Here is a 26,079-nt window from a genome sequence, read left to right on the forward strand (position 1 = left end):
TTTTCTCACCTCCAGGTCTTCCAGCCTGCCCTCGGTGCTCTGCTCTTCCTCAGCATCCTGGCAGGACTCAATCTTCTCCCTGGTTACTGAGATCCACTGCTGGAGATCAGACAGTTTGTCAGTATATGCCCAATGCTTCTGAACGTGGTCTTCACTCTGCTGTATCATTGTCTACAAATGATAAAAATATGTCAGATAAAGACAGACAAAAAGCACTTTCTTTACTGGCTCTAACACTATGATGGGCACAGAACCTCATGGGCAAAAAGAAAAAAAGCAGCTATTAACAAAAGACAAAAAAACCTGTACTTTTAGCATCAGTGGTGTGGAAAACACCTTCAAGCTCCTGCAGGCCTGAATTTAACCACACGAGGGGGTATTAAGAACTAGAATAGCTCCTTTCCTTCTCAGCTGAAAGGGAATAAAGAATATACATGTCTGGGTGTTTTGTATCCCAGTCAATAGCAAATACATCTTGCACTCCCTCAGTCAGAAATGACTGTACAGACTCACTTGGAAAAAGTTCAGTTCAGTGATAAATGGGATGAGTGAGATTGAAACTAGAATGCCACAGTGTATGTTCAGGTAACACATGCAATTTTATAGCGAACTACATAGCTAAGGTAACTTAATGAGCTCTTCTGAGATTGCTCTGGAGGTAATTTAATAGGTATGTTTGCAAGCTACAAAATGCCTCAGGATTTTGTAAGTATTTATACAATTGCAGCACTTTTCTCTCATTAACTTTTAGGTAACAAAGCCATAAAACCCCCAAGCACTTTGATACAAACTCCCTCTCCCATAATCTGTGAAGTGCAGGCACCATGATAATATAACTATTGAGTTCTTTTGGTCAGAAACCTCAGGCCCACACCAGAAACAGTTTATATAGACATAAAATCTGTGTGAATGGCATCCTATCCCCAAGGGAAATCACATTAGAGATAATCAGAAAATACTGGAATAGTTATCAAAGTCGTAAGAATTCAGTGCCTTCTTCCCCTGAAAAGAAAAGATCTGTCACTCAAAGCATGTAAGGTCATATGCTCAAAGATTTTTTTAAAATATTTTTAAATAGAGGCAACTGACAACTCCCCAGGGAACTAAAAACTTCCATATGTTACCTCTAGTGATCTCTTCAGGGCCTGAGAGTCAGATGAGAGTTGGTTCATTTCATGCCTGTGTGTGGTATTTGACTGAACGAGCTTCTCTACTTCCTCCATGTGAATTGCAAGCTCGGCCAAGTCATCTTGGATCATCTGCAGAGGGAAAGACAGATTCTGTATGTGTAATGTGCCAGGTATGGCATGGACTTTCACAAAACATGCAGCAAAGGCAGCTTCATTTGACAGTGTGAGGATAAAAAAAACCAGCAACAACCACTGTCATTACGAAAATGAATTGTTTCAATGCCTAGGAGGAAATGTTTCTGAAAAAATTAGTTGGATGTCCTTTACATATTACCAGGAGATAACAGGGAAGATAAGTTGCTGAAAAGTGCCAAAGGAGCCAGAGAATAACCAGCAAAGGACCATGGTGATAACACCCCTGTGGTCACCAAGGATGAAGTGCCACAGTACAGCTGAACTGTCCTAGCTCACCTTGGCAGAGTCACATCCCCTCTCCCTTCTTCTCCTGCTGTTCTCTCCCCTCTCCCAGGTATGTAATCCCACTGCATGCCTTGAACCAGGCTCTACTGCATGTTGGACCCTTTGCTGAACTAGTTCAAAACACTAACCAAAAAAATTACCATCTTTTTCTGATAGTGTTTTTTTTGATTTTTTTTTTTTTAATCTTGGACAGCTGAATCAGCCTGTGGAGAAAATCCAGCATGTGTCACAACTAAGTGACAAGGTAAAGAGCAGAAAGAGGAGGATACAAGAGGAACTCTTTTGAGGAAGTTAACCTGAACCAATCTATCTTGTGCAGTTTCACTACCAGTGGGAAGTGTCAGGATACACTTTCTTTAGCAATTGAACTATACGAAGATGTACCACCAACAGCTTCCAGCTGCTTCCTCCTGTAATGTACTGTAATGTACCTGGAGTCTCTGGAGTTGTGTCTTTTTACCCAAGAGGTCAGGCCGTGGTTCCTTCTCCAGATCTAATTTGGCTTTGATGGCAGATAATTTCTTCTGCAATGGTGCAAAACCAGCATCAAAGTTCTTGTGTTGCAATATCAAATTCTAGACAGAGAAATAAGAAAACAGGTCCAGCATTCAACTTATACCCCTTGGCATTATCTTTTGTCAATATCTGCTTCATATTCAGAACAAACACTGAGGCAGGCTATGCAACAGACCACAAATTTATTTGAATGTTTGATCAACCTAGGAAAATGGATTAGTACTAAATTTTTATGTATAAAACCGGCTTAGTAAAGACTTGATCTTTGTCTTTATCACAGGCAAAGACAGTAAATGGGTTTTGTAGTTCACCTGGAGTTTGCTCTTGCTTTGCAGCAGACTTTTGTGTAGAATTTCTCTCTCTTTTGAAGCTTCAGCTACTTCTTGAAGGAAAGATGCTGCTTTTTCCTCACCAAGGACATTGTTTAGCAAATCTTTCTTTAGCTGTAATGTCATCAACTTCTCCTTGAACTGGGAGCTTTCAGCTAGAGCAGCCTGAAGGAGAAAAGTTCTTCCAGTGAAATCATACCAAAAAAATAATCATATAACCATATTATTCTTACACAAGTCACAAAACCAAAGCAGTTTGACAAAGTCAGGTAAAAACAGTATGCTGGGCCAACAAGGGGTAACAGAAGGTACCTGGACAGTGCCCAGTTAAAGGAAAAATTTTCCTGATAATGTTAGAGGCACCAGGGCTGCATCCATTTTGCGAACAGAAAGAGAGGTAAGCTGTACTATGGAAAGAGTTGTCTGTGCAGAGGAGAGGCCTAAACAACCAACAGAAAGGGCAGCTTGAATGCTCATCCTCAGGATAAATTCCATCCCTGTTCACAGACACATTTATTCAGGAGATCACAGGGATGACAAAGTAACAAACACACCTTGCTGGGCACACCACAAATCGTGCATTTTAATTCCATGTCTTTATCACCAAATAATTCTTTGTTAACAGAGTCCACAAACTTCCCGTCCAGGGAGATCTGGGCTAATGCTAAACAATATGATTATAATTGTTAAAGATATCTAGCACTTTATGCAGCCTACTCAGCTGACAACTCCAATTAACCAAATGGAGGGCAGAAAATAAAACAATGTGCTACTGCTGGACCTAAGACCTCCATCCCTACTGTGGGTTTTCCTGCCACACTGGCAGGACCTTCCAGCTGCTGCTGCCTGGCAGCTGTATGCAGGCTAGGTGAAACCCACATTTCTGAACTCAGCAACAGCTACCTCGATGTGAGCCAGTTCTGGCTCTGGAGTCTCCAGGAGCATCTGGACTGATGGCTTCCACTGTTCAAAACTTTGCAGGGGATTTTGGATGAGTCTCCTCAGTTGGGTTTCTGTGTCAGTGCTCATTTTAGAAGTCTTGCCTCTAACACTGTAAGGATAAAGTGACAACCAAGAGAAGGATTATGAAGAAATCCAAACCCAAATATTCTATTCTTCATGGCATGAATTAACACAATACTGGGGTGTAAACCATATACATCACAAAGGCCTCAGTCTGTTCTACTGCCTCAGCCTGGTGTTGCATACCAACAGCTGCTCTGTCAGTCAGAGACATCTGACAAAACTTTATTTAGATGCTGTAGGACACAGTTGTCCTTTGTGCAACTGTGTATCAAGAATTACTCTGTTTTTCTAGCAGCCAGCAGTCTCTCCTTGTATGTGATCCTTCTTGGCTGCTGTCACCTGTGGGATTTAACAAATCATTATCTCACTGACTGATGGGAGGAACAAATCAAGAGTGTCTAGAACATAACTGCAGCTGCCTGCAAAAAAATCAGGTTTTATTTCTTAAAAAAAAATACATTAAAAAGTCTTCGATAGTAACACAAAACCTGAAAAATACATTTTTACATCAAATACAATTCTTTTTAATTTTGCAGAACCACTTGAATTTATATTAGTACACAGAGGTGATTCTGATAAAAGCTTTGTATTTATGTATATGTATCCACATACATACACAGCTCTATTACTGGGAAAAAAAAAATAATCTGCAAACCTTCAATGAATATCCAGGCTTCTCTTAAAAAGGCTTATCCCAAACTCAGCCAAGGAACAAGGCCCAGCAGTGACACACCCCATGAAGCTGCCTCCTGTTTTTCTCAGACTCCCAGTTTGCAGAATCCTGCCTGATATGGCAAAATGCAGCCCAAGCTTTATGTTCATAGGGGAACAGTATCTTGCAAACTCACAAGACAGGCAGGTGAGAGCAACGCCAATCAGGATCAATTCTGCCTTTCTATAAAAACACAAACAATCTTACCTGTGTCACTGGGCCGTGACGGGGCTAAACAAAGACAAGTTTGCAGAGGCCAAAAGCTCTGCAAACAGAAAGTTCTGACTTAACACGTCCTCTGCCATTTGCTCTGCTGCCCCTGCCAGGCTCAGTGGGAAGCTGCCAGACTTCCCAAAGAAGCTTTAGAGAGAAGCTGGCAAAGAAGCAGCTGCCATTTTCTACTCAGAGGCAAGTCCCCTGCCTTCTTTGCTCCTCTTTCAACATTGTTTATATGCTAGTTTTTAAACTGAAGTCCTTTCCCACAATGACCTATAACCCTTCCAGCAGGACAGCATACTGTGCACAGAGGGAAATAAGCTGGGATAACAGGAAAAGAACTGACCTTCTTTTTTCCCTTAAAAAAATGATCCTTTCTTCTAGTTTGCAAAATTTGCTGCAGCTTCTTACTTCCTGATTCCAGGCAGCCTGGAAACGGAAACACTGAAGTCTGGGAGAGGCTAAACTTTCAGAGTTTCCAACCCAAGGCAAGTTGAAAACAGGAACATGCATATAAGCTGCCAGAAGAAGGGGAATAAACTCTGCCAAATAATTGCTAAGGCTGGTGAGTCACCGCAACGAACTCAGCAAGGGAGGGCCATAATTCTTCTGAACCGTTTACTACCACAGCTCCTGTCCTGATTTTCTAGTTGCTGGCATGAAAGGCAAGCAAAATACATAAATTATTATTATGAAATGCTAATTAGATCAAATTAGCTGCCAACAATCTAATTTTCTTCAAACCATACACAACATTAATGATGTAAGATCATTGCTTGAAAATGACCAGGAGCCTCCAGCTCCTAGCAAATGGCTACAATTACAGCTTTACTGAAACATGGAAGCAGATGTAATTAGCAAAAGTTTTTTTTTCTACCCATCACCTACAATTGGATGGCATACCATTTTTTTCTTAGGCCCCTGACAATCTCTGAGAGAAGATTCCCCCCACCTGCCCACCATAATCAGACCTCCCAGTACCTTTGATACTGGTGTATTGCAGAGACAACACTCTCAGCATGTGGCTGCACATCTTGGGAAAACCGTAGCAGTTCTTTAAGCTGAGCCTTCAGCCTCTCAATCTTTGACTCTTCTGCAGCCAGAGCTGCTCTTGTTGCCTTAATTATAAAAATAATGAACAGATCACACCTTATGTAGTGTCTGGCATATGAAATGAAGAAGTAAGGCTGTGTCTCAGGGTATGCACAAACTCCCCTTCAGTGGCTTTTTTCCTGGTTATAAGGAATATGGTCTTTGCTAAGACAGAAAACATTCTCAGCATCAGGTTGTTTTTTTTTTTTTTCCAGCAGGCTCTCTCTCCTTCCCTCACAGGGCCCAGCCTCTGCATCTGATCTGCAGAGTTCACTGTTTGAACAGAGTGAATCACAAACAGGCCTGGTTTCAGTTCACTGATTGAAGTATATAACATGAGCTGCATTTTTGGAGCAGTCTTAACAGCATCTGTTTCCCTGAACAGATCCTTCTCAGAGACTCACATATAGAGAATGTTAATTCCAGGGTGACTCAGGGAAACAAAAACAACTAAAACCCATGCAAATGTAGCTGGATTGGACCAGTCTAAATTTTTTGGATATTTTTGCATACACTTTTCCCAGTTAGTCCTGCATAGCTCTAGACATGCAAACAGCAATGAAAGGCATTTTGAGAACAGATAATAAATGCAAAACCAGCCCTCGAGAGGAAACGAGTAGTAAAGATTCTTATCTACTTAACGTGCAACAAATTTTTTGCACTCATTTTTGCAGCAGATTGGTTTTGGCGTAAATACTAGATTGTTACAATCTTGAGACTTCTTAGTATTGATGATGTGTCTGCTAGGAAAAAAAGATACCCATCTTACAGAGATGAAGGATATGATATAGCAATGGTCTTACCAAATACCTCAGAAATATGTGTACTTGTGTCTGTGAATGCACTCGTGTCTGTGTATTAATATATACTGTGAGGCATTAATTTCCTGCTTCTTTTTAAGTGGAGCAAATTGTGTTGCTTGCTCTGTATTGTGCTTTTTGCATATGACCCCTTTGAACTCTAAGCACAAACTCCAGCACATCCTCCAACCCTGCTCCTTCTGTGCAGTGTAAGATGAAGGCTGGGACAGTGGATTCCACTGTTGGCAGTCACATTTTCCTCAGTGTGTTTCATACACTCCTTCCTTATCATGTCTAACCAATGGGACAGGCATCTGTTGGATGTGACTGCACGCTCAGTCTACAGCTGCACTTGATCCTCCACACAAAGGATAACAACTTACATTGCATTTTCTCCACAAAGCTACAAATTCATCTTCAGTCTTTTCCCCTTCCCCAGGGTCCAGGTCATTTTCTAGTCTCTGCAGATCTTTTCTCAGCTTCTGGATGTCTGCTTCTAATTGTCTGGTTTGGGACTCATATGCACTTTCAGACTGTTGGATCTTGAGCACTCTCTCCTCCTCCTCACTTCTCAGCAGTTTCAACTTCTCCAAGGCTTTTCTTAGCTCTTCAAGCTCATCCTTCAGTCTTGCAGATCCAAGTGGAGAGGTATTCTGAATCACCTCTGCACACTGATTTTCAAGGTGCTTCCATTTCTTTCCACCACTCCTAATGTCTTTGGCAATTTCCTGCAAAAAAAACCAAAAGTTTAATAAAGATTATCTGCAGGAATGGGAAGCTGGGGAAAAAGCTGAAATCAGTAGGAGAAAAGATCACCTCTCCTGGTTGTATGTATTTTGGTTTTCACTTCTTATTTCAAAATATGTCTTTTTTCAAGTGACCAGAAGCAAGAGTTAGTCATCTGACTGCCTTCTGAGTAATACTAATTGTCATTGATTCTGAAAATACTGGTTTTCATTAATGCTTATTACCTGGGATCCCTGACAAAGAGAACAGCAGCTGCAGGCACTAGACATATATTAATAGTTAGATCTCAGAGATTTTAAGCTAAACATTAAAAACATTGGCACCAAAACAAAGGATATTGTTCTCTAAACTGGTATTTTCATCACCAGCTCTAAACTCTCAAAAACTGTGAACCTTCAGGGTCTATCTGGATCATGTTTACCAAATCTGATTTATTTAAACATGATTCTCGAAGAATCACATAACCGTTGGAGATCAGGCTTTAAGAAAAACCAACCAGACCAGTCTGTGACTCATACTGGAAGAGCCATACATACAAACAGTTTCAGGACCTCATCTGCCCCAGACCATGCTAAAATCACCATCTATTTTGTACGTGTAATTCTTTTCTCAAGGACACCCTGGTATAGTTTGAGCAACACATATGGGCATGAAAAACACACAATCCTAACTCCTTGTTAGAGCTACGTTGTTCAAGGACCTTCAGTGTCTTTAGCTTGTCCTCTGATGAAGACTTGGTTGCTTCTCCAATGCAGCAGTTTAATCTCTCTGTGACACCATTCAGCCACGACTGAAACTGGTTGACATTGGTGCTGTACTGCTCATGTTCCTCGGTTATCATTTCAAGAAGTTTCACTCTGTTCTGTAAAAAGAGACATCAGAAGTGATGAGGACTGTGCTTATCTGGCTGTTTTCCCTTTACATTGTAACCCAGAATTTATAAAAAAATATTCCCTTTTCACGAGCCCAAATAACACTTGGCCTCCACAGGAATTCAAAGTTTACCTTGAGAAACAGAACACAAAAGTACACAAAGGCTTGTTCCTGTCTGGATTTTGCTGCAGGCTCTCAATGTCTAAGTCTCCAGGAACACAAACTGCAAGGCCCTGTTAGGTGAATTTCTGGCTTTCCAAACCTTCCTACTCTCTTTCTTAGAAAAAGAAAAGAGACAGAAGTTTGTTTCTGGTTTTCACTTTGAGAGACAAGCAGTTATGTTCTTCTTGTGGGTTAAAAATAAAGATGGGCACATCTGCCTTATCTCTCAAAATGAAAATAAAAGACAATGCACTAGAGGCATGAAAATTGTTTTAAATTGTTCATTATTTAAACAGACTTCATGGAAAATGACCATCACCTTCAACTGTGTAGCCCAGGCCCTTTTGTACTTACTTAGCAGGTCACAAACTATTCTGTGGTGGTATCACAGACCGGAAGCAAATTCAAGCCAATGGAAAGCAGGCTTCCTTTTTCAAGTTACTGCCTGTGCACCCTATAACCAACAGTCCTGAATTTACAAGGGCCTGCACATCATGAGTTGATGCCTGCTGATCCAGTCTGGCACTCCTTACAAGTCAGAGTTACATTTGCTCAGACTAGCCTTGTTTGCCAGCCCAAGTTCAGGCCTTTTTGATTTTGACACAAATCACCTGCTCTGTTGTTTCACTCATACAATATTCAATCTAAGTGTTATTTTCTGCAGACTGATTTTTTCTTGCCCTTCTCCAGTTGGCATGGAGAGCAATTGAGGTGCACTATGGTTACATTAGACTAAAAAAAAAATAAAATCATTCCTTGTGCAATCCATTTAGTGCTTGCAGCACCCTTGAAAGCACCCTTTGCTCTCACAGACAGTGGGCCACGTTTCATTTTGTGTAACATTTTTGTGTAACATCAGTGGCCTCTGAGCAGCTGCCCTCCACAGCAAGTGGAGTGACAGCTGCAATGGTGGGTAGAGCTGAAGAGTCCCCTTTGCACTTCTCTTGTCCCTGTCAGGCTCTGGACACCTGCCAACCTGCCTGAGGTGGCAGTGAGCCATCCCCATCCTGTCAGCCTGCTCTCCAGCCAGGCCAACAGGATCCCTGTGCTGGGGCTGGCAGGCACTCAGGGACTTTGCCCTTCACCTTTGGGACAGGGAATGCCCATGGTGCACCCCAAAGCCACCACCCTGCGACTGGAACACCATCCGTCTGTTTTTCACACTGCCACCTCAGTCTCTGCTGACTTTTGCAAATCCTGAGTGACTCCCCTCAAGTTAGCTGACTTGCTGTGGGACAGAAGGGGAACAGCTAAGGGACAGTTGTTTCCCATTGAGGATGAAATGCCGCCCATTTATTAGAGTGTAACCTTTCATAGCACCAGCCATACACAGGATTGGATGAAACCAAAAGGTAGAATTATGACTGCAGACTTCTGTGGCCCAGATGTATCCAGCAGAACACCTCACTTGCTATGTCCCCGCGTGTCAATTCTCAGATCTACAGAGGTTAAACAATTCATGCTTCCACCTCAGCTTAAGGACCTGAAGAAGACAATCTTATAGCAGTGTAAAAGGGCCACACATCAAAGTGAACCAAGTCAGGCTGAGCTTATTGACTCCAGGGAATTAGATTAATTTGTTTTACTGGCAGAAGCTCTAAAAGCCGTAAATCAGAGTAACAAAGCAGAGATGTTATTAAGCTCAAAAAACTTAGGCTGATATACAAGGGATTCAAAAGGAAGTCAAAACAACTTACCCTTAGCCAGCTAAAAAAAAGGATTAAGCAGTTTGGGCGCACTACTGGCCTGTGAGGTCAAGAAATAGATGCCATGGATCTGGACAGACTGTGCCAGCTGTCAGACAGAAGTCTTACAAAGGGATGGCTGAGCCCTCCCCACATGAGAAGTTAAGCAGAAAACCTTTCCAAAAATGAAAAATAAGGTATCACTTGCTCCTGTTAGGTTAGCTGTTTGGAAAGCAGCACAGTGTGAAATTCAACATCCACGTTCACTTGGCTAATATGAGGAGACATGAAGCAAGGACATAGCTCTGCAAAGAGTAAGAGCACAGACAGGAAAAGAATGGGTTTGCCACGGCCTGCAGAGAAAGGGATGTGTCTGGGCAGAATATGTCCAGCCCTGGGTACTCAAGGAAGGTGGGCAGAGGCTTAGGAAGCCTTTTCCCCTAAGCTCCCTTCGAAGTCAGTGAAAGCAAATGAGCCTCTTCTGAAAGGCAGTCTAGAGCACACAAAGGAAGTTCTTACTTTAAATCCCTCTGTAGAATCTCAAGGAGAGTACAGAAAGCTCCTGTATCCCTTCGTGGTGCTTTTAGTCTTACCCTTGGGGTACCTTAGCAAACCATTGTAAGTATCTAAGTTTCAGTTAACAGAGACAACATGGACTGAAATGAATTTGATGTCCTCAGAAGTATTTAATATATTTCCTAAATATCAAAATCCTGTATATCATGTATATCTTCAATCCTCATTTATGCTAAAACAAACAACCATTTACCTCTGCGTATTTTTAATTTCCTGGGCAAGGCAAAGCATGTAGGAAATGGCTGCCACATCTAAAAATATTCCCGTCGACATAATTAAATGATATGCTTTTAAAATTTGGGAATGTTAAAGACACATGCTAGCACTAAGAAAAAAAAAGCCTTCCCACCATTTGCTCATAACAGAGAAGCAATATCACAGGCAAACCATTTAAGAAACACTGTCCAAGAGCCTGCCTTCTGATAGAGCTGGACAACTGCACAAGGTCTAAAAATGCTCTTCAAACACCAGTGTAATCTACGAACACCAGCGAGCCTCCTCTGCTCAGGCATTCAGCTGGCATCTGCAAGTCACATTTAGTCTGGCCTCTCATCATGTGAGGGGCCAGAGCAATCCCCTTACAACTCCTGTGTCTCTTTCATTCCTCCTGCCCGCTGGAAGAGGTGGCAGGGTTTCTCTAACAAGAGTTATACTTTCCAACACAATTCCCAAGCTGCCTGTAACCTTGGCATTAGATAATAAACTCCTCGTTTACTTCAGCTGCAAAATCCAAGGCTTTCCAACTGCCTTCTTTGTTCCGTACCTCCTGAAAGAGGGATTTCTTAGCTGGATTCTCTCACTCCATCCTTCTATGAAATGTGGTATTTATAACCAATGCCAAAGAAAAGCTTTTTCCAGTGTCTCAGTTGGCTGGAAACATAAAGACATATTTTGTCTAACTAATATGAGCCACTTCCTGATCTCATTTACACCAGCACATATCCAAGTCGGTTAGAGAAATCACACTATGTAAAATCAGTCTCAGAGAGGTCACATTCTGGCTTTGAGTATTCAAATTACTTGTTTGAAAGAACAGCTTTATTAAAATAACTAATGACTGTCTCTGGCTTCAAAACCAAAGACAATTTTGGTGAGGAGGGAATGAATGGTAATTTTAAATGGCAATCTAGATAGACAACACCTGAATTTTCAGGAACCTTCTTATTTGTATATCCAGATGCCTTGCAATCAAGCTATCAACCTTTAAAAATAAATAATCAGTGTTGGGGTCCAAGTCTGCTAGTGGCTTCTCTGGGGCATCTGCAGCTACAGAATTTCCAAATATACTCTATATTTTGGAGAGACATTAGCAGTAATTGCATATTTATGGCTAAAAAAATATCTGAACTACATGCTCACAGAAGATGCCAGCTTAGGGGGTTTTCTGTCCCTTTTGGGGCTTGGGGTATTTAATTTCAAAAGAGAAAATAAGGAACAAGCAGGGAAATGGTGCAAGCATCCCAATGTTGTTGTTTTTTAAGTGTGATCTGAAGTTAACTTCGGACAATGGGAGGGAAAGCATCCATCACTGACAGACTCCAGTTCTGGACTGGTGTGTAGGTGTGGGAATTAACAGAAGGCATCATTATAAGAGAGGCAGACAGCACAGTCAATGTAATGAAAATAATTTCTATTTGCACCAGGTAATTCTAGCCTATGAAATTCCTGAAAGTCACTATGAGCAAAAATTAGGTTTTAATTTCTATATGTTTGGTATAGATCTCTCTCTTTCTCTCTCTATATATATTTAAAATATCCCTTTGAGTTTTTCTATTGATTTGGTTAGTAAGAAATTGAATTCTTCTGCCCATCCACAGATGTCTGCCCCTCAGCCATACCACATGGTCTAATCCTGTTTTTATTTGAGTTTTAGAAGTGGAAAGTACAAACATTTTCTGAAATCTTTACTCAGAAAATGGGTGAAAGGAGATCACTGGCACTGAAAGATGAAGCAGGATGTCTTACACCAGCCTATCTAACAACTGTTCAAGCTGGAACATCAGTATTGGGCAAGAATTAGTATCTGTGTGCATGAGAATCTTTCAGATAGTGGAACTGGCCACTGAGCAAAGTGTTGGGGCAGAGCTGACTCCCACCTCCGTGTTTCCCAGTTCTGCAGGCAGGGAGGGAGCTCTGGGTCTCAACTAATGCTACCTCCTCCAGCAAGGCTGTGTCCATGTCATATTCCCTGGCTCCTGGAATGGGTACTCTGCCTCTGGTTATACATGAACCACTAATGTGCTGAAAGATGAGGAACAATTCAAACCTTATACAGAGATGACCTAAAGCAACATCCACTAGGTCACAGCAAGCAGCCTGCAGTTACTTTACAGCAACACACTATAAAGCACCATGTAAGAGCATCCCAATTAACATCACCCCAGGACAACCAGCTCATCTTGGGACTTGACAATTGTTTCAAACAGTCTATTGACTGAAAGAACAGGGTTCCCCAGCTCTGCTTCCTTTTGCAGTCCTACCAGCTAAGCCCCATCACTCAAGGAGCAAGTAGCAAACACCACAGATTGGAGGAATTTGAACACATCCCACTCTTTGTAAGTGTACCTGAGCTTCTTGTTTGATTCCTTCATATTCCACCCTCATTTTCTTCTGAGCATCCTCATCAACGCTGGGGTCACCTATCCTGCTGAACAATGAAGTGGCTTCCTCCAGCAGCCTTTCCAGCAGGACTGACTGATTTAGGACATCGTTCTGCAAAACCTGAGCGTGGCTCAGCTGCCACTGCTTCTCCTTTAAGCCAAGCTGCAATTCAATGTCAGGCTCCAAGGTCACCCTCATGTTGTGAATCCATGTGTAAAACTCATCTTGGGCTTTCAGGTACTCGCTCCAGTGCAGCCAGACCCACTCAATGCGGCTGGTGGAGAGAGCAAGAGAGAGGAGTTAGATGAAATGATGATGGCAGCAGTGGAGACCAACAATCTCAATAGGCCTTAAAGCAGTGCACAAGGTTCTCAGCAATTTTAACTTGCTCTGACTTCACAGGGCTTGGATTAACTGCCCAAGTCCTCTCTGCTTTGGGGAGGAAATATTCTGTAAAAGGTCCCTGTGCCTGACCAAACTCATCATTCCGTGAGGTGGGTGGGTGTGAAGGCAGAGCACTGAGGTCTCACTGATCCTCTCTCCCCACACAGTCCCCAAAATGCTCATGGGACTGGGATTAGCAGGGAATTGCTATCTACAATCCAGGCAGCAGAGAGAAGCAGGAAACACTTTATGAAAGCACTGGAGGAAACAGCTGCCTCAACACACACAGGAGTATGTTTGTCTTACCTGTGACAATGAGTAATGTATATGGCTGTCTCTTCCCACAGGGCTTTAATGTCTTTTAGTTTGGAGAGTACCTCATGCTTCTTATCCTCACTGATGCTGCGAAGAGCAGCATCTGCCTTCACAAGAATCAAGTCCATTTTCAAGCTGCCTTCTGGTTCCAGTGCACGTATTTTCTATGAGAAAAAAAAAATTATACTGAAAGCATGGAAAGAAAACAAACATAATTGATAAAATATAAACTTTGTTTTTAGCTAGGAATCATGAACTCATAGAATCATGTAGGTTGGAAAACAGCCTCATGATCAGAGGGTCCAGTTGTTAACACGACACTACCATGGGATGGAAATGTTTAAATGTTTCTATACAACAGACAATTAACCCTTCCCACCTAAGTGCTGCAGTTTCTCCTGAAAGGAAAATATGAATGTTTTTGCAGACATGTTTATTATTAAACATCCTAAAGGACTGAATTTAATTGAAAACCACACAGCAGTTGAAAAACATTTTAGTTAGCTACAAAAATCCAGACCATCCTCTATGAAATGCCTGTGGCTGTGTTTCCATTGCTGTTATAAGGTTACAGCCCTGTGTTGCCAGCTGCTCTCTCCCACCTGCCAAAGCACAGAGACAACCTCCACAGGCTACATACACTGCAACCTCTCAATTTTAAGCTATATTATAAGAAATCATGAAGCATATTAAAAAAGCTTCCTAGTGCAAATAAAAGCTGGCTTAGAAAAGAAGCCAAGAGAAATTAACTAGTGGAATTTTCTGCCTGCTACCAAATTTTACTTCGACCCTAAATTGCTAAGTTATAAATTGGTGAAAATGTGTGTCTAAAGCAAATAGGAATGCCAGGAACTGAAAGTGGAGTAATCTAATTTTAAGTATTCAGAGATGGAAAAATCAGCACAAGTTCTGTACAATTTAACAGATTAATTATCCACCGATTCGGATGTCAGCTTTCAACATTTCTCTGTGCAAACATCTGACACTATCAAATTAGCTTTTCTTGCTGCTCTTCCATAAACTTCTGGAAAATTGCAGACTTTCTAATTTGAAGAATAAAGCTTCTATAATGAAAGATTTTCAAAATCAGCAATTACTTTTGGTCAGATTAGGCCTATGGGATTTGATCATGTCAGTTGTTGCAAAGGTGAGACAAGTAAAAGGCCTTTGGATCTCCAGTCCCACATTCTGGGAAAAGCAAAGCCTGTTCTTTTGGCATGTAGGTAGCACACCTGCATGTGATGTATAAACAGTTGTTTGGAAAAGGTATTTACTAAGAAAGGTGTAATTAACAGAATCCAGGGACACAGGGCAAAGGGCAGGTCAAAACAAGAAAATACAAGCCCAGCTATCATCCAACAGGTACAGTGTAAGAGTAAAGCTGCATTCTAAGCCTGATATTTTTCCAGCAACTAGAAGCAAACAACAGCTGGAGAGAAAGCAGTGGCTGTACAACAATTTTTCTTTTTCAAATTTGTTTTTTCACATGGTTTGTCTCATTGGCTGACATTTTCATTAACAAATTAACAGAAAATAAACCACAGGAAGGAAGCATGAAAAAAACTGGCAAGCCAGGTGCAAGAAAGGAACTGAAAACTGATCACTGGATTTTAAAACAGCCAATAGGTATAGCAGTGAGCACATCATGAGGACATCTGAGCTGGAGACAGAAGCCAGGCCCAGAAAGGAGGCAGGATGAAGGAGCAGGAGTTAAGGTACACACAGGAAGAAAGAACTTGTTAATCTTTAGAATGATAAATCTCCAAAGTCTGAGTTGAAAGAATCTCTTAACATGACTTTTTGCATGTTACAGACCTCCTCTAAAGCCCACAGAAGTAAACAGGTTTCAGCAGTTCAGGCCATATCACATCATCATAAATCTCTGGACCTTACAACTTGTTATCTCTGCCATGAATGTTCCCCCTTTGCCAAACTACCACTCTTCTACTTGAGTTCCTGTGTTTCTTGTGCATTTCTTGAGACTGTACACATCATAGTTTCCCAGACAAAAGGGTGAAAATAATTTAAAACCAGAAAAACAAAATTATAGACCAAGATAAGATGCTTCAGATTTTTATGACTGACATGCAAGTCTAGCCACCATCCATCACTCCATGAACAGTCTCTACATTATGCCAGAGACAGGATCCATCCTCCAATAAACCACAGTGAAGGAAAAAGGCTGAAGACATCACTGTAAACAACCTCATCATCTATCCTGTAAGCCTGCAACTTTTTTTGTTAAACTTCAGAAGAGGCAGGCCAAATATAAGTAAACACACAACAGGGAGGCTTTGGGGTAAATAACACGGGAAAGATCTTGCCATTTAAATTAAAGAACAAATTACTTGGAATTAAAGGTAATAAAAATATAAAAATAGTTTCAGTGTTAGTCATAGAAATATCACCACTCCCTCCAATCATGAATGGTACAAATGGGACAAACAGGAGTGTTTCCTTCTCTGAGATTACAGGACCTAGATAACATCTAATGAAACTGAAGTTAATGAATGTGAAATCACTGTAAGAGAGCAGGCACAATCTGCAGCAGGATCTCTGTGAGAAGAGTTATACAACAGATTAAGTAAAACCAGGAAAAATAAGAACCTTTACCTTTTCATTAAACAGATCATAAAGGGGATCTGTAAACCCTGTTATCATCAGGGTTATGGAAAAGGACAAAGGAATTACTCTGAAAAAGCCCATTAGCAGGACACTGCAATCTTTTTCTATCAATGCCAGAGTCCTGGAGGGGATGGAACACTAACGTGATCTGATTCTCTTATTCTATATGCTGGTCGTCTGCAAATTACTATGGTAATTGCAAGCAGCAACCAAAGTGTTCCAGGCTTGAGGTGAGTGTAAATATTTTAACCTGCCAAACCTGCTGGTAGTGTTCCAAATGAATCTGAAAAGTTTGGAGCCTGTGATAACAAATTGCCATCCTCTTTTTCTACATGCATAAGCAATTTGCAAATAGAAAATTTAAAAAGAATATTGATGTGAACCCATCCACACAGGCCCAATGCTCCAACAAGCAGAGGCAGCTGACAATTTCCTAATGGAGAACTCCTGAGCTCACAGCAATAACTGCTGTAACAAGGACAGCAGTGAGAGCCCCCTCGGAATTCCACTGCTCTTCCCTTACCTCAGTCTCTCTCAGTCTGGCTTCTAGGGCAGATCGAGGTCCTTTGGTGTTGTCATTGATCCTCAGCCTCTCTTGGATGGCCTTCATCCAAGCTTCTGCATTCTCCACGCTACTGTCAAATTCATCCTGTAGCTGCTGAGTCATCGCATTTGAGGGAGCTGAAAGGATAGGAAACAGGGAGATAAGCAGGTTTTGGGTAAGACCTGAACAGGAATGAAAGGCAATCCAAAGAAGCAAGGGAGAAAAGCTGATGATGTTGTGGCTTTCATTTTGAACAGTAATACCAAAACCTGCAGCAGTATAGCTGTTCAGTTGAGCACAGAGAACATATTCACACTGCAGCTTTCCCAAATGAAAATATACCAGGAAACAAAAAGAAGGTGGAGAACTGTGGGAGGCTCCATTACAGTAAACAGACTTAATTCAAAGCTTTTAAATGAGATTAATTTGGTGTTTGTGGTGTATTCCAGATTAGCTACACCAAACACAAACACTTTCTGTTTCTTCCCAGAGTCATGTCAGTGTAAAACTCTCCCAATGCCCTTCTGGGCTCATGTAGTGAGCCCTGACGCCAGACTAACGAAGTTCTTCAGCACACACTTAACTTAGAGGTGTATAAACTGCTGTTGTAGAGGTGTTAAAGCTGCTGAGAGTAGGATCAGATGTTCAGACACTCAGCTAACTTCTGCTGAGACCATGCAGAGGTTACCTGAATTCACATGCAGTGAGTCTGCAATACACAGACAACAGGAATTGGCCAGCAACTTCCAAGACAAGCCACAAACAAGCCTTCACAGGGGATTATCAACACTGGTGGATGTCATCTTTTGCCATCTCTTTTACTCCATACCAAGCTCCAAGCTTTTCATTTTCCTCTCCCCCTCTCCTGTTGCCCATTCCCAATCAGCAGGAACATATGGTGCTTGTTTGCTCTGTTGATGTCTCTGCTCAGAGGACAAGCTCCCCACTGCCCAGACAGCTTCCTTTGTGGCTGTACAATGGAGCAGAGCCATCCCAGGCTCACCCCTAGGACTGCTGGACTAAACTTGACTAATAAGGATGAGCCATAACAAAGCACCCTGTAGGTCGGCTCCACTGAAGTGAACAGAACGAGAGCCACTGACATTCAGTGGGTTTGGATCACATCCTACAACTACTGCCAGCCAAGCAGCCAGTGTTTTGTGGAAAGCAAAATACTCTTCCCCTTTGTTATTCATCACTGAAAGATTTTTTCAGCACAAAGTTTAAGACTTAATTAACCCAAGTTTGTTGTGCAGAATTCAGCTCCACAGAGCCCCTCAGTTTCCATGAAATGATTCACGTGGAAGAAAGTGCTCAGTGTCAGAGGCAGTGCACGGCCTCTGGTGAGGCTGGACCAATGGTGCCTTGCAACCACCACAGCTCTCAGCAGCTCAGTCTTTACAAGGGGAGCCATCCTTCTGCTCACAAGCAGAAAGCTCCCCACCATGCTGCCAGTGTTCCTTTTCACCATGTAAAAGGATTCATGCAATATCAGAGGTCCTTCCCTGCAGCTCCCAGTGAGTTTTCTTCAACATCAGACCAGAGGAAACAAAATGTCAGCATTCACAACAGGCTGAATTGTTGCTTCCCTGCTGTCAGCAGGCTTTATACTCAACAGGCGCCAGAACAGAATGAAAGAACTGCACCTGGAGAGCAGCTACTGCACCACCATGGGGAAGCTGGAGCAGAGGACCTGTGTGCAGACCAGCAGAGCTGCATTTGCATGAAAGAGGGAGTTCCTCCCTAAGTGAGACCTGTCAGACAGGACAGAACCTAAGGCTGGAGCTCTCAGAACTTGAGAGTAGCTTTAAAAAGAGTGACCTCACCTTGAAAAGTTTAAAAAAAATAAAACCGGATGTACTGGATTTAGCCAGGGTGGTGTAGCATGGGGCAGCTATTCCCTCCCTCTCTCAAATATAAAAAATATGACAGGATATATAATTAAAGCTAAAATCATTGACTTACATCACAAGATGTCCTAAAGAAGAAGCCAGCTAATGGAGTAATGTTATTCTCAGTGAATTGCTAGATAGCTATGTCCTTCTCCAACTATATAACTGGTTCAGAACTGACATTTCCGAACTACAATAACCCACTTCTTGGAAAGGAGCACAAATCTCATTACAGCTGAAAAACCAGATCATTTTCACATTAATATTTCTCATTATATCTGGCAGTTGTAGAGGGACTGTCCCCTGAAACTCCCCTTGTTACATACATACATACATTTCTAGGCAGTTTCTGAATACTCAAGTATGAGCTGTGGTGATTCCAAGTTATGCCATTGTGAAACAAAAACTCACAGTGCATTTGCTGGATAGACCCTGAGAAGGGTCAAGAAGTGGCATTAATTTCCTAGGAGAGGTTTCTATTCCTGGCAACATCCATATCATATTTAAAATTGGCTTCAGTACTCCAGTCATGGAGTAGCCAACACAGAACATGATGTTATACTAGTCCTACTTTTTACAAAAAGTTGAGGGCAATCTAACATGGTTAAGCAGTGGAAAACCTACAGTCGTCCAACAGGAAGAAAACCCCCCTCACACTCTGCCCTCATGCTGCTGCTGTCTGAGCACAAGAAATTTCTGCCAAAACCTCACAGTTAGAACCCTCCCCAACCCACACACAGTCAGTCCACGTAAGCAGTCAACACAGGAAACCACAAAAAAAGTTATTTCAATATTAAGATCACCAGCTTGCAAAGGAAGAGAAACACTTTGCTACTCTAACTACAGGCATAAAACATCACTGACTGATTTTGACCAAGCAATTCCTGTATCTAGTACCACAAAGATGATTACATTTAGCACGGACTCAATGCCCAGGTGGATTCCATAGTAGTTACAACCTTCAATATCTGACATGGATTTGGGCTGCCTTTTGAGACCTCCTGTCCTCCCTCCATGCAGGGCAGCCAGATGCTGGCTGAAGCAATCAGCTACAGCACCAGACTTTTGTTCTGGAACCCTTCCCAAGCACTAACAGCATGATTTATACCTGCAAGGTAAAAGTACGATTTCTGACTTACTGTTTGCTTGGGAGGAAGAACAACTGCTGTCTATTTGAGATATGGCAAGATCTGTAACTCCTCTGCAAATTCTTCTAAAGCTGGGACTAATGATTAGTGGATAAAAGTTCAACAGCATTCACCCCATTTCTGTTGCATCACTGGAACTAAAAGATTGAGCAATTCTTCTGGATGTGAAATTGTGCAATACTTCTGGACCCTGATCAGTACAAAAAGGACAAAGGAGACACAGTGGTTCCTGGAACAGACCTAAGCTGTAGAGCTGTGCAAAGCCATCATTCACACACACCAACCTGTAACAGCAGCAGACTATTAGGGACACCTGCACAGTGGTGTAACAGCCCCTATCCCAGGCTCAGTCTCTGGGACCCACTGTCATGGAATGTCTTCCCTTAATTCACCCAGGAGATCCTCTGAGACATTTGTACAAAATTGTTTTTCGCACAGTTATTTTCAAATGCATCCAGCTTCTCAAAACTGCTTTCCATTTAATGACTTGAGTCAGTGTCTTAATTCATACTGTGGAAAGCGCATTCACATTGTAGAAATCACCTGGCATCTCTATACATGTTACTAAATGAGGGCAATAACTATGCATAAGAAATTCTGGCACAGATAATGAGATGCTGAGCAAAACCAAGTTTTATTTGTCCAGATGCAGTAACAGCTTCTTGGTAGAGGTAACAAAGAAGCATATTTCAGGCTGCTAAACAGAACTGACTCAGGAGAAGCTCCTGGAGTATATCCACAGGTTACAAAAACCACATTTTTGGAACAGGAAAATGTAAGACAGATTACCTGCAGAAACCTGTAGCTGAACTTCTCCCACAACACAGCTCTTCCTACCTCCTCTGAATCTCCCTCCATGACCCCCAGAACACGGCTTGGCAGTGTCTGGGTAGGCACACACGTGCCACAGAGGGATGATGCCTCAGCCCCTTCCCAGCTCTGCCAGACCTCTGCACACCCACAGCACAGGCAGGGCTTGCACTGGTTTGTCTGAGGCTCAGTCATATGCAGGGGATATCTGCACCTTTGGGAGAGGGAAAGGAGAACACCTGACACAGCACACACTTGTCTCAAGTCAGCATCACTCCTCTCCTGCTCTCTCGTCCAAGCACAAAACCATTCAGCAAGGAGGGAAGTCAGAGTACTGCAGCCTACCACCTCTTCCCAAAATCCTGGAGAAGGGGCAGCTGGAAGGATGCTGGGGGGCACACACGCTGTACCCCAGTTCACCCACAGGCTGAATACCCCATGAATTAATGAGATCCAAAGTGACAGCAAGCTGGGTTTTGCTTTTGAAATCTGCTCCAATTGGGCTGAAGAGATGTAGAGGCAGCTTTGTTTCAGCTGTGGTCTTGGAGCCATCTTCAGGTAAATGAATTATCTCTGCTCTGCATTATAGCTCTGGGAGCCATGGACATGTCTAGGTTTCCCCTGCAGACCCTGACACAGACACAGGCAGAGGTCACCCCTCGTGTGACCCACACGGCACTCGCTACCCCAAAGTTCTCTGAGCAGTTCTTCCCTGAGTACAGGCACTGCAGGAACCATGCTCGTGCATCTAATAACTCTTCTGGGACATTGCAAGGTTAACTTATTTGTAATACACTACTGAGAACTTTTAAAATTATTTTGCAAGTGCAGTTTCTTTTTCTTAGGATTATCCTATTATTTTGCAATGTTTACTAATGTACTATTTTCTCTCTGCCTGGGGTTAAATTTTTTGGTTTGTGTTTGTTGGGTTTTTTTTAAAATTTAAATCTCTTAAAACAGTTCTTACAACCACTCCCATTTTACACATTCTTTTAAACCCTACATTTATAGAACACAGGCTTTTGAATGGTTTCAATATGTCTTGGATTCTTATATTCACGTACTACTTGACTAGTTTCCAGAACACAGTTCTTACAAAAATAGAAGTACAAAAATGCTCCAGGAAAATTCAAACCACTCACCATTAGGGAGACTATTTTCAAATTACTGAAATACTTCAAACTTTTCATAACCGTTTTCATTTGGTTCTGGGATTGAATGTGAAAAAAAAAAAAAAGAAAAAAGCCCACTGAACTGTATCAAATTTTAGACAAATGTATGAGTGTGGAAGCAATTTTGGTTCTGGGAATTGTATCTGGGATAATTTAGTAACTTTTCAGCTTCCCTAGATACTATAAAGAGAGCTCTGAAGAGGCACAGAGCTGGGAGCTCTGTCTGTCAGCTTCAGATTGGAGCAGAGGTCAGGAGCTGGCACAGACCACAGAGCTCTGACCCTTGCCTTTCTAAAGCTGAATATTCTTGGTCTCCTCCAGGAGGAGCTACTGTGAATTTTGAATGCAGCCAGCCTTACCAGCCTTCCTGAAAGCCTCCAGGACAGCACTGCACCCATGCAGAGCCCAGTTAAACTGCCCGAGTAGGTGCAGAAGCTCTCAAGGTTTCAAATAAAACGTGTAGATATTTCCATCGGCTCAAAACACAATCCTATCACCTTGGCCATCTTCCAACACAGCCCTCTCCTGTGTCATTGGCAGTGAATGTTTATGACAGTCAGCAATTGTTTGTCCTAATTAACAAGCTAGACTATGAATAGGGTTTTTTGGAATAAACACATCCATATCCTCATTACAAGCGTCCCCTTCAACCAAGGAATGCAACATTCTGAGTACATACAGCACTCACCCATATCACGGCCTCTTCTTCTCCCTTACAAAACAAACCACAGGAAATCAATAGCTAAAGCAAGACATTCTGCCACAACATGATCACACCTGACAATATTCTCTTTGCTACCAAAAACTGAAAAGCAGAGACATGTTCTGTGCAGGCTAATTCTCAAAAAAATGCCTGATTTTTTTTCCAGTCATTTGTTTAAAAACTAATTTCACACTTTGGTGAGAGCCAGTATAAGCGGGATATCTTTTTGTTTCCTAAGACTGCTGGGGACCAGATCTAAAAAGCCATTTCCTTAAAAAAAGGGTTGGAAATTTAAAAATAGTTTTATACCCAAATGGAATCATAGCATACAAGTAAGGTAGAATTGGGTCCTGGGGCCATCTTCCCTTCTAGGGGGTGATAATCAGTAGACCTGATCACAGCGTTTTTATTTTTTATTTCAATCTTCAAGTCATTTGGAAGTAAAAAGAGTAAGTGAGGACCTGTAATTACAAATCTCTCCCCATTCCATACTCTCCACACCCAAACTTCTGCATTTCCAGGTCACTAGGAGATGGGTTGGTCTATCATGATTCCATTAGATAAGTAAAATGCAGGGTTTAGCTCTGGTCCACAACTTTTTTTACCGTCAAGGAGACAGAGTATCTGTATTAGATAAACTGCCTGGTTTAGATTTTGCTTTTCTATCCCCACATTATTGAGGTAAAAACAATCTTTACAGCATTTATTCAGTCAGCCCTCCTGGGAAGTAAGACTATCCTATCCCTTTTACAGATAACAATTTGGGTTCAAAGGCACTTTGTTTCTTGCCTCTAAGCAATAAGGAAATACTTGAAAGGACAAGAACAAAGTCGAAGATTCTGTTAATAAACGCTGCAGAGGGTGATTTTCAGCCTTTTCTAATCTGTACCACTTCAAGTGTCTCTGCTGAGATGTAGGTATCTTTTTAGTGACTTCAAACTTAATGACAAGAGCCTTCATTTTCCTAGTTACCATTCACAGACACTTTAGTCTGGGAAATCACAGGTCAAACACCTCTGCTTTATAACTTCAGCAAAGATTCTTCAGGTGCAGGGAATCTGATGGGTAAATTACCCAAAAGGTATCTGTGGGTTTACCAGCAATCTACATCTTGAGCAGCTGGGGACAAGTTCCCAAGTAGATTTGGTTTCAACTTTTGTCACCTAAGTTTTACCATCAGTCAGCCAACAAAAAAGCCCTGCAAGCCAACAGCATTTGTTTCACAGTCTCTGGAGACTAGAATTTATGTATTCAATTATCTCCCACTTGCTTTCCAGAGACTGTATGATCCCTCAGTACTGGGTGCCAGTCACAAGTACTGATATACTGACTAGCAAACCTCTGTTGTATCTGCCCCTTGGCTAGAGATCAGTGAACAATTCAGAGTGAATAATATATCTGATAAATCATTCCTCTTTTGCTGGTCATATTCTCGTATACAGACAACCTCATTTTCTCAAAGGTGTGGTTATCCCTATTTGCCAAATATACTTTGCAAATTAGTTTTGCTCTGCAGACTGTTCCCAAGTAACTCTTCCTGGCAATCCTTAATACCCCAGCTGTGCTGCTTAGCTTTGGTTTGGCATCACAACCCTAATGAGAAATTTCCCATCTTCTCTGCTAGCTGGGAACATCTCTCCTTGTTTGTGTGCAGTTTGTCACATGGCAGCTCCCAAGGGCCAGTGTCACAATCAGGACTCCAGAGTGTTAAGTCGCTGTCACAGCACCCTCGGTGAGCAGACGTGCCCTACAGTTACAAGGACAATACCTCTGTCCCAAACAGATTACAGAGGACAAGTTGGGAGTGGTCTGGCAATGAAAGCAGAGCATCAGTGTGTACTTAGGGACATGGAGTGATGGAGGGAAGAAAGGGCTGTCAGAGCCTTCAGCTGCATTGCCACTGCTCTGTGCAAGCTGCAGTGCTTCCACCACCCATGCCCTCCACCCAGCCCTTGGAACCAGAGATACTCAGAGACCCTAAGCCCAGCTGAAGCATGTGGCCTCAGCATGGGCTGGATCTCACACCAGGAAAGGGATTCACTGCACTGAACCACAGTCTGCGGTGGGAGACCCTGGGGTAGCAGCCCTGCAATTCCACAGAGTGTTGGTGTGAGAGAGGGGCACTTCCAGGCAAGAAACCATACCAGAGGTGGGATAATTCACCCTCTTCAGGAATCCTGTGTTCTGAAGTGGCCCACAGTTGTAATATGGATGCTCAGGGCTACAGGATGTCAATCTGTCCACAAGTCTGTATTCTTTCCTATTCCGCATCACTGTTTCCACATCTGGATCTGGGGTGTTTTCACATGTGCAATTTTTCCCCCTTACAAGATCAGTGCTTAGATCTTTTTTTACTGTCATTTGACTATTTCACCTCTGAGTGTGTAACTTGGAACACTAAGCACATGGCTTTTAAATTAACAAATCTTTAGAGTCAAGTATATACCGGAAATATTTCTTAGAAACAAAGCCACTTACAAGTACTTTGCAAGTATGCCTTAAGAGCACAGGTCTTTTGTCCCATTTAAAACAGCTGAAGGACTAACTCTCCAAGACAAGATTTTTCAGATATCTCTTTCAAAACATTATCAGTTCAGTTACACTAATGATACATTTATACAGTGAAAGTGAGACTTATGGAATTGAAAAAAAAAAAGTAGCAAGTAGGACAATACTAATTTTAGATACTAAAGCTGTTGATTAAGAGTTATTTTCTTGGGATCATAGCATATGGCTATGGAAAAAATAGCAGATTTTAATTTGCATGGAACAGAAAGATCTGTTTATATAAAGAAAAAGAAAAACAACCCCTGAAAGAGATGAACACTTGAAATGCTGTCAAGAACATACAGGAGGCTACACCTAAACAGTAAACAGCTATACCTAAACATTCAGCACTCTGTACATAATTAAAAGTAATATTTGCATTAATCTGATAATGCCAAGCTTTATATTGCAAAACATCAATGGTTTGTGTTCAGAGAAACCCAGAGGCAAACACGGCCTGCCTGTCCCAAACAAAATACACTATTGGAACCACCAGTAACCTCATTCCCAAGCTCAGAAACAAAGTAGAACACTGCAAAAACGGTGCTTATAAATTAATTTCGAGTGGTTGAGAACATTTTTGGAATTGAATTAACAGGCTGCTTTCTCGTGACTCATTTTTGCCTGAACCACTGCAGTTTCCATGTCTTTGTCACCCTGCCACCGAGTGAGCTGGCCAGGCGCTGTGGGTTGAGGAGCAGGGCCACATCTGGTCTGGCTGCACAGACCCCTCTGTGCAGGAGGAATGCCTTTTTAGCAGCCTTCTAAGCCTGATCCGGGACTGCAGTCCTGCAGTCTATAAACCCAGAGGGGATCTGAACCTGCTCCTACTGAGATTCATCAAAGCTCGAGCAAAGAGCGAAGCGGCAGCAGGACCCAGCAGTGAGCGCGTTTGTGGCAGCCATCCCCCAGCGAGAGGGACAGAGTATTTAAAGCGGTGATCGCAGATAAACACCGTGCTGAGCTGCACAAGTAAAGCCAATGCTTTTCTTTT

The 26,079-nt window shown here is 42.1% G+C and overlaps 1 protein-coding gene across 4 annotated transcripts in view; it reads right to left on the bottom strand.

Annotated features, from left to right (window-relative positions):
* SYNE3 (spectrin repeat containing nuclear envelope family member 3) overlaps positions 1 to 26,079 on the bottom strand; it is a 63,688-nt gene that overhangs the window by 25,598 nt on the left and 12,011 nt on the right. For 3 of the 4 annotated variants that reach the window (XM_058837990.1, XM_058837981.1, XM_058837973.1), the window contains exons 2-12: positions 16,793 to 16,950; positions 13,636 to 13,808; positions 12,910 to 13,219; positions 7,749 to 7,910; positions 6,685 to 7,029; positions 5,391 to 5,527; positions 3,359 to 3,506; positions 2,438 to 2,620; positions 2,042 to 2,185; positions 1,125 to 1,259; positions 10 to 171 (exon numbers count right to left, since the gene is read on the bottom strand). In XM_058837990.1, coding sequence (XP_058693973.1) covers positions 10 to 171; positions 1,125 to 1,259; positions 2,042 to 2,185; positions 2,438 to 2,620; positions 3,359 to 3,506; positions 5,391 to 5,527; positions 6,685 to 7,029; positions 7,749 to 7,910; positions 12,910 to 13,219; positions 13,636 to 13,808; positions 16,793 to 16,936 — 2,043 coding nt within the window. In that variant the 5' untranslated portion in view covers positions 16,937 to 16,950. Of the gene's footprint in view, positions 1 to 9; positions 172 to 1,124; positions 1,260 to 2,041; positions 2,186 to 2,437; positions 2,621 to 3,358; positions 3,507 to 5,390; positions 5,528 to 6,684; positions 7,030 to 7,748; positions 7,911 to 12,909; positions 13,220 to 13,635; positions 13,809 to 16,792; positions 16,951 to 19,844; positions 19,920 to 26,079 lie in introns of those variants that run through there. The other variant, XM_058837998.1, reaches the window with a different exon arrangement.

This window comes from Poecile atricapillus, chromosome 1 (assembly GCF_030490865.1).
Source record: "Poecile atricapillus isolate bPoeAtr1 chromosome 1, bPoeAtr1.hap1, whole genome shotgun sequence".
NCBI classification, from domain to species: domain Eukaryota; kingdom Metazoa; phylum Chordata; class Aves; order Passeriformes; family Paridae; genus Poecile; species Poecile atricapillus.